This window comes from Papaver somniferum, chromosome 1 (genome assembly GCF_003573695.1).
Source record: "Papaver somniferum cultivar HN1 chromosome 1, ASM357369v1, whole genome shotgun sequence".
In the NCBI taxonomy this organism is placed as follows: Eukaryota; Viridiplantae; Streptophyta; class Magnoliopsida; order Ranunculales; family Papaveraceae; genus Papaver; species Papaver somniferum.
In genome coordinates, this window is record NC_039358.1 from 6,825,631 (window position 1) to 6,839,903 (window position 14,273).

The window sequence follows — 14,273 nt, forward strand, 5'->3', positions numbered from 1 at the left end:
ATGTATTCAGATGATGATGATTTATATACTGGAGATGTCGACTTCAACTATGAGGGTGAATTACTCGAAGTCGAAGACACAAAGAAATCTCCTCAAAAAAATTGTGCAGTTATGCACGCCGACGTTATACGTCAGAAACAAGAAGAAGATATATCATCGACATCTAACGTGCTTGCAGTTTCAAGAGTTTCTGCCATTATCTTACTTCTTCGCTACAATTGGTTTGTAGAGAAACTGAGGGAAGAATGGTTTGCTGATGAAGAAAAGGTTCGTAAAGCTGTTCTTGTTCGAGAAGCCAGTTACTAAACAAAGAAAAAACAAAAAAATACGAAAGCTTACGTGTGGGATATGCTTCGAAGCATATTATCAGTCCAAGATGCATAGTGTAGCTGGTTGTGGTCATCTTTTTTGTGAGTCGTGTTGGAAAGGATACATTGACACATCCATCAATGATGGACCTGGGTGTTTGAAGTTGCGGTGTCCCGATCCATCCTGTAATGCCGCTGTTGATCAAGATCTGATAAACACATTCGCTTGTGATGAAAGTAAGTAGAAGTATTCTAGTTATCTTCTCAGGTCATATATCGAAGATAACAAAGAGTTCAAGTGGTGCCCCGCACCAGACTGTGGTTTAGCCATTAAATTTAATGCTGATAGTGACAATTGTGATGTTACTTGCGAATGCACTTACAGTTTTTGTTGGAATTGTAGCAAGGAAGCGCATCTTCCTGTTGACTGTAGCACCATGGAGAAGTGGATTCTGAAGAACAATGATGAGTCTGAAAACGTAACGTGGATATTAGCTCATTCTAAGCCTTGTCCAAACTGCAAACGACCGATTGAAAAAGGTAGAGGGTGTAACCATATGACGTGCTCAATTTGTGAATTTGAGTTTTGCTGGATATGTCTTGTTTCCAATAAAAATCATGTTCTTGTAATACATATAAGGGCAATAGAGCAGATGGCGATTTGGAGAAGAAGACAGCTAGAAATTACTTAGCCAAATATTCTCATTACTACGAAAGATGGGTAGCTAACCATAGGTCGATGGAACAGGCAGTTAAATCTATGGGGAGAGGCGGTGAAGTAGAAGAGCTTTGTTTCATTCTATGCCTGGATGATGAGAAAAAGGTCAAGTTTGTCTGGGAAAAGATCATTGAACGCAGACGTATCCTTAAGTGGAGTTACGCACTTGGATTTTACTTGCCGGAACATGAACATGCAAAGATAGAGCTCTTTGAATATCTGCAAGGTGAGGCTGAGTCTCGACTAGAAAGACTTCATCGATTTGCAGGAGAAGGAATTACAAGCATGCAAGGACTCTAAAACTCCATTAGCGAGTTTTGAAAAAATTCGAGAGACGCTTGAAAAACAGACTAGCGTCACTGGGGATCACTTTGAAAAGCTGGTCAACGCCTTCAAGGACGGGCTGTCGGAGGTACATTCACAAGGTGCAGGCAGCAGCAACAGAGGAAGAGCTGGATATGAGTACGAGGGACGGAAGTACGCCAGTACCAGAAGTCTGAATTATGATTCTAGTGCATATGAAGATTATGAGTCAAGTGATAGCGATGATGAGTATTAGTATTTTTTGTTTGTTTATTTTTTTCTTTTTTTAAAGCTTTTTTGGGTTAGTATCCTCTTTTTTTTGCCAGGCAAGATTGGGGGTATACCAGATTAAACGAGGTATATTCATTTTATTCCCATCCAAACTAATGTGTTAAGGGGTGTCTAAAAGGTGTTAAAAGACCAAATTGTCCATACTAAAAAACCATGCCGGCTAAAACATATTCAAAAAGAATTCAAAATCTTTCTTCAAAACTCTAACTATACATGATGAGATCAAAAAAAAAAAAAAACGAATAAACAAAATGGATCGAAAGTCGACAAGGTTTTTCTTTGTCGACCTTGCCGACTAAAATATAGTCGGCGGGGTATTAGGTTGAATACCGTGCCGACTTTTCATCTTTGAAATCAACAGTTACAGGGTCGTCACGGTATTCAACCTTATACCCTGCCGACTATATTTTAGTCGGCACGATATTCATCTTTATACTTGCCGACTATAATTTAGCCGGCAGGTTATGAAATTAATACCTTGCCCAATAATCATGCATTTGTAACACCTTTCTCTGTATGTCAGAAATTCTATAGTCGGCAGGTTTTTTTTGTCGATCTTGCCGACTATAAGGTAGCCGACAAGGTAAAAAATCAATAAGATGCCAATTAGTGAAGCATTTACAACAGTCTCCTATGTGTCAAAAAAATAATAAAGTCGGCATCTTCTTCGTTCGCCGACCTTGCCGGCCGGATAAAGTCGGCATGTTATTCATCCGTAGACCTTGCCGGCCAGATATAGTCGGCATGTTCTTCATTCGTCGACCCTGCCGACTTTTCATAGTTTCAGAACTGAAAGTGTTGATTTCTTCTTTAATTTTGAGTATGATTTCATACATTAGCTTTGCAATCCCCTTTTTAGAAATGTTTGGGTAGTATGTTCTGATTTTCGTTGCAAAAAAAATTCTCGAAACAATTTTTTTCATCAAAAATCTTCCCACATGAGTTCAATCAAAAACAAAATTTGATAACTTAAATTCATAAGTTTTAATCTACTTAATTAATTCATTTACACTCAATTAATTAACCTAATCAAAAATTTTAGTATTAATTAAATAAAGATATATTAGCTATTTAAAAAATACAAGGTTAAAGAGTAGCCTGTTTTACTTCAGAATAACCTGGTTTTTATCTTATTAGGTATACCCCAGTTAATTTGGGTATTACCCCAATCAAGCCAGGTTTTTCTGCTTGTCAATGAATTTTTCTAGTGAGTTTAGCTTTTGAACTTCAGATAGCATATTCCACCTCCCAAACTTAAGATACAGGCCTTCAGCCCATTGACCCATTTCAACAACATATTCCCCCACCCAAACTTAAGATACGGGCTTCCGGCCCATTTCTAAATGTTGTTATTATAACATCACCAGCCATGTTGGCCTATTATAAATGCGGAAGCACTACTTTTTCACGGCGTAAATGGCTGAACACTTGCAACAGTCACGTCGAAACCGATATAGGCAGATATAAGGCTTTGTAAAGGTCGGAAAGCTTAGAATTCCAGCAAGATCAACTACATCTACAACTAATAATTTAGAAAGATATAATAAAGATACCAAGCCCAAGTCTGTAAAAATGTACAGACCCCTTCTCTCCATACATCAATGACCAGAAGAAAATAACTCTTCCTTGTTACAGTGACTTTCTTTGGTAGGACGAATCGGCTACCGGATTTTACAGACATTTCACCTTTTGATGGTAGCGCGGTGGTTGCATGCCAATGTTTACTGATCTCGGGTTTCTTAGACTGCACTGTGATCAGCTTCAGAAAAGATAACTACTAAATTTTCTCAGGTCACAACTCATCATCGTCCATTGTTTCATGACCATCTTGAAGTACTGGAAAAGGAAGTTGCCCAAGATAACCGGCTCCTGCCTGTCCTATTCCCTCAGCCATCTTCGATCTTACCACCTGCCACAGATTAGAGTTTTTCACTAAAAACATGGAAGTCGAACACTGTAATTAATGTTAATAGTGACTCGGGATTGTATTAAAAGGTTGCAAAGGAACGAGCCAAAACCTTCTCGATTTCGTCGCATAGAAGAGGATTCTCTCTCAGGAACTGTAGGGCTTTATCTCTACCCTGTCCCAACCTGTAATGAGACGATTATAACCCACATTGAAATGGAGTTGTTCTTAGTACGGGTACTCAAAAAAGAGACAGATAATCACCAACCCTTATTTATTAGCCTGGTAATAAATTTTAAAGTCCGGTACACAAATTTGAATAATGGAATTAAGAAAATAACAGTTGATCCAATAGTTAGAATTAACCTAACACGGATCATATTAATCTACAAGAAGATCAAAGATCACACACCGAAGTGGATGCTGAATGTACATGGCTTTACAGGCTTTAATAGAACACAACATCGAATTGATGAGTAAAGATATGATTATCTGACGGAGGCTTACACTTTACATAGATGGTGGAGGACATACCTGTGATCCCCATAGCTATACCAAGAACCTTTTTTTAGTACAGCCTCCATCATCTCTGCACAATCTAAGACACAGCCCTATAGACGAAATCGATAATCCACAGTGAGGTTTTAAAATCAAAACATAAAATAAAAGATGAAGCAAGAGAAATATGATTTTTGTTACAGCATACTGACCAGTTTGCTCACTCCCTCCCCAAATATTATCTCAAATTCAGCTTGCTTGTAGGGCCTTGATACCTAAATACAAACACGTCAGAGAAAAATAAGTTAACATATATGCTTGAGAAATATCAATCAATTTAAGAGATGATCTCACCATTATATTTTCATAAACAATTGAGCAACTTTTGTACTGCAAAGTAAACCTAGCCGGGATCACAAAAGGGTGGCCACAAACTTCCAGTAAGAAGAATGTAACGAAAACCCACACACTTCTGGGAAACTAATTTTACACTAATAAAAATTTACGGAAGTGTTTCCGTGAGTACAGAATTGGCATCCACTATTATATTATAATTACTGTAAGATTACCTTGCTTTTCTGCACCCTCACTCGAACCTTAAGTCCAATATCTTCATCTCCCTTGACCTGCACAGATGTGGGATATCAGTAATAGATACTTAGAGATTCATAATGTCTAGTGGTTTAAATATATACACATCGAGGGCTTGTTTAAGAGGTGTTAATGGGCTTACAGATTTTATCTTCCCCGTAGCACGTATATCAAGTCGAAGAGATGCAAAGAATTTTAGAGCAATTCCGCCACTTGTGACTTCAGGGTTCCCGTAAAACACGCCAATCTTGGAAAGTGCAAAAAAAAAACAAAAAAGTAAATGAACTGATATCATATAACATATGTGCAGCAAGCATGAGCATAGTGGACAGCAATAATCAGAAAATGGCAATGGAATACGCTTGGATTATTTTATGACTCAATTTTTTGATTATTAGTGTCTTAACAGATACAAGGTTGGGTTTATTTCTACATAAAGGTTTTGAAAGAGAGGGAAAAAATAGGGATCATCTGTCACCCACATATTCACCCATCCTCTTCTATCGCTCATAAACAAAAGGAATCATAGAAATAAATAATTTATTTTTGTTTAAAAAAAAGAAGAAGATAGCCAGCTAGCTAGAACAGATAGATGTACAAGTAAAAGAGTATATGTGACCTTATTGAGAAAAAAAAAATTAACAGACTGGCAGCTGTTGATGGATCATGGATGGGTGTCTACTCCTTGTTAAACTAGCAGACGCTGCAGGACACACTGGTATGCCTTATATTAACAGTTCAAACTTCTTAGAGTAAGTGGTTGTTACATGTTACGCGTTACTTGGTTACAGCGCTGCTTGGTTTTGAGTGTACATGAGGTAGAGTGGGGATGGGTGTCCCTTTACTCCCAACTCACAATGCTCTGGGTAAAGACATTGTTACAGCATTACTTGGTTTTGAGCGTAAGCGATTGATATGATCAAGAATCAATCAAACCAGAAGATCATAACCATTTAAACCTCCCTGGTAATCAGTAGAAAAGATGATCATCACCAGTCCCACTGGAATCTACGATATTTTACATACCTTATGTCTTATTTGATTCAAGAAAATGAGAGTGCATCCAGCTTTGGAGGCGTTGCCTGACATCTTACGCAATGCTTGGCTCATAAGGCGGGCCTGTAAACCCATTTGCTGCATTCCAATCTCCCCCTGCACAAAAATAACCACAACAGAATATTACAGAATCCACACTCTCCTCAGTCCCTGAACAACAAGCAAAAGACCAGAAGAAGGACCTAACCTCAATTTCAGCTCTTGGAGTCAAGGCTGAGACAGAATCGATACATATTAGATCTATGGCACCAGATCTGCACATTCGGTCAGCGGCTGTGATGAAATTATATTAGGGAACCATCTAAATAAATTATCAAATTAAAGACATGCTAAGATAGGCCACAAACACAATATATCGAACATCAGTAACCCACTACATTGTTTTTACTGCTTCCTTATGCTAAACTTAGGCAAATCATGACGATGAACTGACAGCATACTTTTGTACGTAGTGATGAAGAGCAATTCAACACTTATGGTCATCCAATTGCACATCTTACTACAATTTGTAGAGTATAAATTTTCATACACAGATTTGGAATTCAATCTGTCCAATTTGCATTGCAGAATTCAACCTTTTCAAACTTGAAATATACAGAGTCAATTATCATTTCTCTAGAGTCTAGATCTTCATCTAAAAAATAGCGAGATCATTCACAGTGCGATAAAGTAACAAACTAACAATACTAAGGTTGTGGGTATCAATGCCTACATAATTTAGGTAACTTACAAATATGTCAGAGGTTGTTAGGTATACTGGCGCATAGAATACAATCAAAGCACAGGATAATAACTATGTCATATCATCAAATGCTAAAATAAAAGTGCTTGAAAGATATTGTCGCTATCTAACCTTCCATACTTCCAAACTAGAAAACTATGTAAAGAGAAGAAAAGGAAAAAGATAATACTTTCTAATGCCATCTCCCCATGGTCAGGCTGACACACAATTAGATTTTCTATGTCCACTCCCAGAGCCCTTGAATAAGCAGGATCAAAAGCATGCTCTGCATCCACAAGCATGGCATTGCCTCCCAGCTTCTGCTCATTCGACATACAGTTGCAGAAGATCAGCTCAGATACAGATAATAATGTCGTTGTATGATTCGTTATCGTCTTAACCTAGAACTACGATAAATAGGATGAATAACGAAACAATACCTGCACTTCAGCGATTGCATGGAGTGCTAGAGTGGTTTTTCCACTACTCTCTGGACCATATATCTAAATGAGAAAAAGAGGGTTACTACTCTCAGCCACAGGAAGGCCTTATCTACTACAGCAACGAGTACCGACAATACTATGGATAAAACATAAAATGCCGCTTACCTCTACAATTCTTCCTTTTGGAAGGCCCCCGCCTAGTGCAAAGTCTAACGTCAAGCAGCCACTTGGAAAAGTTTCACTGAACATTGACAGCATTTCGAGAATTAAATCAAAAACATTCTAACATACGATGATTGTGATTCTTGGATACATTGCCACCCACCAGGGTGCAGAATGCTACATATTTATTGAATTGATTGGGCATGCATATGCAGGAAACCACAACCTAAGAAACTACCATGGAACAAACAAATAATAACCGGTAAAAAAAGGGACAGATTAAGAAAACAACATACACTAGAGCTCCGCCTGCACTGCCTAATCTTGTAACACTTCCTTTACCAAAAGAGCTGTTTATATCATTCATCGCTGCTTCTAGAGCTTTTTGCTGAAAAAGTAAACAAAGAATACACATCATTTAATAGTGTCAATCTCAAGTTGAAACATAATTGTTTCTGCTGAAACTCAAGTGTAGGTCTTACAACTTCCGAATACTGTATCTACAATTCACATTATCTTATCAAACCCTTATACTAAAACCCATTTATAAATTCAAAACCTTTCAACCAAAATACTAATCACATGTTTGGTTTTCACAAATAATCAAATTCCGAAGACCACAAAACCTTCCAATAACTAAAATAAACATGCAACCAGGCATGGGGAAGTGGGGCAGTTTCCCCAATTGAGCCATGAGCTTAACTGAAGCCTAAATTTGTTCTTCAATTTCTAATCAAAAAAATGAGATTTTTATTTGGAAGGAAAAGAAGTTTACCCTGTCAATGAAACGGGGGTCTGAATCACCAGAAAGAGCACCATTTCCTTTGATATCAAACTCACAGCGAGCTCTCTTTTGTTTACTATTACTACGGAGCTTTGAAGATGAAAACCTAATAAAGCGAGAAACTTGAAATTTCAGAGGAGATAGAAGGAAAACTGGATTATGGTTTATCGAATGGAAGACATGGGTTTTTACAGGACAGACTGAATCCATCTTTTAACTCTACTCAGGGAAGAGAGACAGTCTGAGAGAGTGAAAGAGGCAAATTTGTTGGGAAGGGCAGAGGTGAGTTTGGGTTCGGTTACAATCTTTTCTTCTTCCTTGTGATAATATAAAGAAAGGTAAAAGCTTCAAGAAGAAAGGGAACTCATTTTGTCGGGAGAGTGAGAGACAGTCTGAAAAGAGAAGCCTAAAAAAATACAGTAAGAAGAAGAAGAAGCATAGGAGAAAGAGGATGGACCGGAAGGTTGAGACTAGAGAGCAAGCGTCAAACCAATCTATGAAAATAGTCTCTAGGTTCATCTCTTGTTCAGCCTAGCCCTAGTGTTAATTTTAGAATGGTTTTTTTTTGGGGACTACTTTGTGATACAAATGTCTACCCTATACTTATAAGGGATGTCCTAAAATGTGGAAATGACTAACCTATCCTTCACCTATATATATAATCACCTTCTCCCATCACCACCACCTATATATATATAACCACCTCCTTCAATCACTACCGTCGCTCACCACCACCGACCACCACCACCGACCACTTCAAATCACCACCACCGCCACCTATATATATAGTTTAATTTAAATCATTAAGAAAACAAAATCAAAATTAAAATTATAACAAACCCATTACTTTTCATTCGTTTTCCGTTGAGAAAATGAGAAGTAATCATCAAAATGAGTTGAAAATGGAAGTTACAGAGAGAAGTTCGGATAGGAATTATGTGAAAAATTTTGTCGAACTAACCGAACTCAACTTTAATGGAGGTTTTTTTTTCTTTCAGAGAAAAGTTCGGTTACCTCGCAAAAAAATTTTCTAACCGAACTTTTCTCTAAAAACTTATATATTATCAAACTCAGCTTTAATGGAGTTTTCTTTTCCAGAGAAAAGTTCGGTTACGTCACAAAAACATATCTCAGCCGAACTTTTAGTTCGGTTACGTCGCAAGTTTTTTCATTTTTTTCCCAACCGAAAAGTTCGGTTACGTCGTAACTTTTCCTAACCGAACTGTTCTCTGTAACTTCCATTTTCAACTAATTTTGATGATTACTTCTCATTATCTCAACGGAAAATGAACGAAAAATAATGGTTTGATATAATTTTGGTTTTGATTTTGTTTTGTTAATGATTTAAACTAAGCTATATATAGAGGTGGCGGTGATGGTGGTGGTGATTTGAGGTGGTGGTGTGGTGATTTGAGGTGGTCGGTGGTGGTTGGTGGTGACTCATTAACCTAACCCCACAAATCAATTATTATACTAACACTAATTAATCATTACACTAACTAATTTAATTACCAAGGGTAAATTTGATATTAAAAAAACTTAGATAAGGGGTGACTCATTTTTTACTTCTAATATCCACCCAAAAAATGGAGAGTAGTCCCCCACCATTTTTGAATAGTCCCCAAAAGATGGTCCTAATTTTATGGTGTAGGACCTTGAACCCATGACTCGAACCCATGTATGTACGGCCTGGTTAGTAAGTTAGCGAATTATCCGCGAACTATCCGAATACGCACACATACAGGCATTTTGTACGCATTTTTACAACACCGAATCGTATTTGCGATTTAGCATTTCCGAATAATTCGCAAACTATATGAATTCACGAATTATTGCCGCATTAGTTAGGTCATTAATTCAACCCATTTTATAATAATTCCATTGTATTCATTCTATCCTTTTATATGTACATGTTTGTTGGTGATGATGTTCCACAATTTTTGTATACACCATTTAGATAATGGTTTTTTATACAATATATAATCATAAATAACAATACTCAAATGACTTTTAATATATTGGTAATATTAAAAAATATTTTTTTATAATAAAATATATGCTGAATTTTACGTGATGAATTGAGATATGTTAGATGTTGGTGCAAAATTAATTACCCCAACAATCTTCGAGATATGTGTATGTTGATCGAATCTCCGCCGTTGCTTTATTTTTCCAGAATTGTAGATGAAAAATGAGGGGTACCAGCAAAGACACTCCGATGCTTAAGTCAGAGAGAGTTCTAGACAAGTTTTTTCAGAGGAGAAAATGAATTGTCATTGTCCCTCATTTGAGTTGGATTTCAGCCTCTATTTATAGGCTGAAAACAAATCTTATTGTTATGATTTGTAGTTATCTCAAACAACAACCAAGATTTATCTTTATCTTATGAGATTTGTAGTTATCTTAAATAACCACTTAGATTTGTACTTATCTCTCCAATATTTGTATATATCCTGGAAGATTCATGTTTATCTTCATCATATTTGTGCACATCTTGAAAGATCCATGTTTATCTTGACAAGATTTGCATTTATCCAAGAAGATCTATGGTTATCTTTATAAATCTGGATATATCTTGAGAGATTCCAAGCTATCTTCTCCAGATTCATAATTATCTCAAAAGATCTATGTTTATCCCTTTGAGATTTGAATTTATCTTTAATGGTTTCCATAATAAACCATTGGGCCTCTTTAATAAGTCATTTTTGGTTTCCTTAATAACCCACTGGGTTACCTTGATAATCCAGCCGGGCTTCTTTAATAAGCCATTTTTGGTTTCCATATTAAACCACTGGGTTACCTTGATAACCCAGCCGGGCTTTATTTACTAAGTCAATTTTGGTTTCCTTAATAAACCACTGGGTTACCTTGATAACCCAGCCAGGCTTTTTTAATAATCCATTTTTGGTTTCCTTAATAAACCACTGGGTTACCTTGATAACCCAGACGGGCTTATTTAATAAGCCATTTTTGGTTTCCTTAATAAACCACTGGGTTACCTTTATAACCCAGCAGAGCTTATTTGATAAGTCAATTTTGGTTTCCTTAATAAACCACTGGGTTACCTTGATAACCCAGCAGGGCTTCTTTAATAAGTCATTTTTGGTTTCCTTAATAAACCACCGGGTTACCTTAATAACCCAGCCGGGCTTATTTAATAAGCTGATTTTGGTTTTGTGGAGCTTGTGTGCCCCGTATGTAAATATTTTTATGATGGTACAAACATCGCCCCCTCTTAATTCTCAACTTGTTGAAAAATTAAGAAGAGTATAATCCCGACCGTCCGTCGCAGCATGCCTAAGATTGCTAACTATTCGGAGTGCGCCCGGGTTTATGTCAACATTTTTAAGTATATAAATTATACTTAAAATTTCCATGCACCCTTACACTGCAGGTACCTAACACACGTTCAAAGTATCAATAATGTGCTAAGAAATTTCTTATGTAAATATATGCACGTACCGGCATGTGAGGCTCGACGTGTAGATGTGCTTTCTGTGAGCACTTCCTTGTTTTGACCTGGAGTTAGTGACCAACCACTTTGTTGTTTCTATTTCATATAATAGCATTGTATTTATCTGTTTCCTACTTGTTCGAATGCAGGCACCACTAGTAGCTAACCAGGCACGTTAATTGCCAGCCACTTCGGTCTTTCTTTGGCACATTTTGCCCAATCTCTTTGGAAATATATTACCAGAACTCACTCGAATGCAAGCTACTCACGTAATTGTTAGGCACAGTGATTGCCTACATGCTCTCGTACTGGCGTAGAATTTGCTGACTCAAACCTTTTGTGCCTGCGAATAACGAATGTACGACAATCTCCGATGTACAGGTTGACCGGCTATATCTTCTTGTCATATATTTCCTTTTGCTTCATATTTTATTGAAACATTTTACTCTTATTCTTGAATTACTTTTGTCAAAACACTTCGTTTTTGTTTTTTCTCTTTTCTAAAAAAACATTGCAACTATTTCCTTAAAAAAAGAAAAACACTTCATTTTTGTTTTTCTCTTCCCAGGCGTCCTTTCCTTCAACCCTAGCCGCCCCCATTATTTGCCATGTTCACTTAAAAATATGTCTTCTATTGTTCGAATTCTTAAAACAAGTTGCTTTTGATTGCATGCTCGGGTTCACTTTAGCCGCCCCCAATATCTGTACAGATGCCAAGTAGAAAAGACGCCTCCATGTGAAGCAGGAACTAGACCTATTATATTCGTTCCTCACTTGCTAGATGGCTCTGGGATTATGATCAGGTATCTTTTCCGTTGCCATCTTATTTATGGTTCCATCGTGATTTTTCCTTTTGGAATCGCCCTCCAGCGTGAGTAGAGACATTAAAAAGATGCCCCGAACTGTAATAGCCTGCAATAAAATTTTCTCACGTGCTAGACGAGACTTTTTGCCACATGGTGGAATTGTGATGCTCGAGAGCTAGTCGAGTCTTGAAAGGAATGTAGTGTGTGCTTGCGGCTAGGGCAAGGCGTTTTGCTCGCAACATAACAAGGATGAAGCCCTCGCTGCTCGGGTAGGATGGTTGTTGCTTGTGTTAAGTACGAGTCTTTGGACCAATATCGGGCATTGGGCTCGTGGTTGAGACGAGACTTTATGCTTTCCAAGGTGCAAGTCTTCCATACTCGCGTGCAAGGCGAGATTTTATGCTTGCGATAAGATCAAGACCTATGTGATCATGTGCAAGGGAGGCTTCAGGTGATTGCTATGTGATTCAAGGATAAATATTGAAGGGTCTAGGCAATCCTCATCTCGCACATGATCATGTTGCTGATCACGAACCTCGAAATCGATTATGTTGCTATTAATGAAACTCGAACTCGATCATGTTATTGCCCCAAGTGCTCGTAAAAATTTCTCGAACACTGAAACGTTTGCTTCCATGCTGCAGTCAATCGAAAGATGATTCTAACGAGGCAAAAATCACACAATTCGGACTTAAAACGAAGAAGTTATCTACGAAACAAAACTTTAACAAAACGCGAGTGTTGTTGCATACGTGGCAGTGCTGACTGGATTGAAAACTAACGTGACACTACTGACTACGATGGCGCCACTGACGTGGAACATGCTGACTGGACTCAGTGGCAACAAGCAGCGTTGACACGGCGGTAGTCGACGACGTGGCAACATGTTCTAACGTGGCGACTACTGACTGGTCTCGATTGATGGCGTGGCAGATGTTGACTGGACTCAGTTGCTGACGTGGCAACGAGCTGCGTCGACACCGCGACAGTTGCTGACGTGGCGGCTGCTGAGTGGACCAGGTGCTGATGTGGCGCTGGACAATGCCGACAGGGATGTTTTGCTGACGTGGCAACATCATGTTGGAACATTTGTTGACTTGGCAATTGATGACTGTACCTTGTCTGATGACGTGGTGTTGACTCGCCAACGTGGTATTTGCTGAGTTTTCCGAGCTGCTGACATGGCGATCGCTGAGTGGACAAGATTTGTTGACCTGTCGGACGTTTAGCAGACCAAAGTATGGACGTGGCAGGTGCTGACGTGGCATACTTGCTGACTGGACCAGGTCTTTGGACGTGTTGCCTCTTTTGCTGACTTGTCGGACAACGAGTGGATTCTGTTTGCTGATGGATTTCTTTTTTGTTCGTACAGTCTTCATGTAAGCTGTTGCTTTCTTTTTCTTTGTTACTTTTAAGTTTTAGGACACCAGCTCCACAAACTCTGCTTCCGTTTTTGGTTCTTCGTCATAGCTAGGCCCTAGTGAAGCCTTTGTCATCTTCATTTTTGCTCCAAGGTACAGCTTCTTTAAAGTCAAAACACAGTCATCTTCTTTCTGCCGTTTTTGGCGCGAGTGTTGTTTTTGCTCCAACGTACAGCCTTTGTCGGAATTCCTTCATGCCAGTTCGTTGTTGTTGTGCTTATGGTAGCAAGACAGTCAACATGGTGAGTATGTCGATGCGACTTTAACCAATGTTAATGTCTTCCTCTAGCTTACGAAAGAATTCGTTTCTTTACTGCAGCAATATGCTTCCATCATTGAGCTCCATATTCTTTATTGGTTCTCCTGTTTCGCCACCATCTTGATACAACTTACGCTGTATATTCTTGTAACATTACAGTTGTTAGTTGACAGCACTGTAACGCATGAGATTGGAGAGTGTTCAGCCTGGTTGCCCATCACACCTCCCTTGGGCGTTGTAAATTGAGAAAGCAGTGTGCTCCGGTGTCATGGTTATGGACATCAATTCCACAAATGAAATTTAGCCATCAACAACCATTATAGAGTGGCGTCCCTTTCTATTTGCTGTGGCATTATTAGCATCAATTGTTGCTGATGATTACAAAAACTCTTCTTCTATGCCTGTTGCCATAGTACGGGTGCTATCGTCCCAGGGCTTCTCGTCTACAGGATTGCGAAGTGCACACCTTTTAGCAAGTCGAGTCGGGAGGACTGCTACTTGTTCCCCCTGTTGGTACAGTTTTTGAATTGTAGCTCCTTACAATGCTTTTGC

The 14,273-nt window shown here is 38.4% G+C and overlaps 1 protein-coding gene and 1 pseudogene across 1 annotated transcript; one reads left to right on the top strand and one right to left on the bottom strand.

Annotated features, from left to right (window-relative positions):
• LOC113299111 lies at positions 1–1,585 on the top strand (annotated as a pseudogene).
• Positions 1,586–3,062: 1,477 nt separating this feature from the next.
• LOC113278637 (DNA repair protein recA homolog 1, chloroplastic-like) lies at positions 3,063–8,284 on the bottom strand. The gene is made up of 13 exons (XM_026527433.1): positions 7,773–8,284; positions 7,294–7,385; positions 7,001–7,076; positions 6,833–6,895; positions 6,583–6,712; positions 5,859–5,944; positions 5,642–5,767; positions 4,758–4,862; positions 4,594–4,650; positions 4,237–4,299; positions 4,061–4,137; positions 3,639–3,711; positions 3,063–3,529 (listed from the first exon to the last, which is right to left on the bottom strand). The coding sequence occupies exons 1-13, from the start codon at positions 7,989–7,991 to the stop codon at positions 3,413–3,415; spliced, it is 1,284 nt and encodes a 427-aa protein (XP_026383218.1). The 5' UTR covers positions 7,992–8,284; the 3' UTR covers positions 3,063–3,412.
• Positions 8,285–14,273: the final 5,989 nt, after the last annotated feature.

Coding starts and splice junctions, on each gene's coding strand:
- LOC113278637 (XM_026527433.1), bottom strand. CDS start 7,991: ATGGATTCAGTCTGTCCTGTAAAAACCCATGTCTTCCATTCGATAAAC. Junction 5,945..6,582: donor TGGGGAGATGGCATTAGAAA/GTATTATCTTTT, acceptor ATTTCATCACAG/CCGCTGACCGAATGTGCAGA. Junction 4,138..4,236: donor GGGAGGGAGTGAGCAAACTG/GTCAGTATGCTG, acceptor TTTCGTCTATAG/GGCTGTGTCTTAGATTGTGC.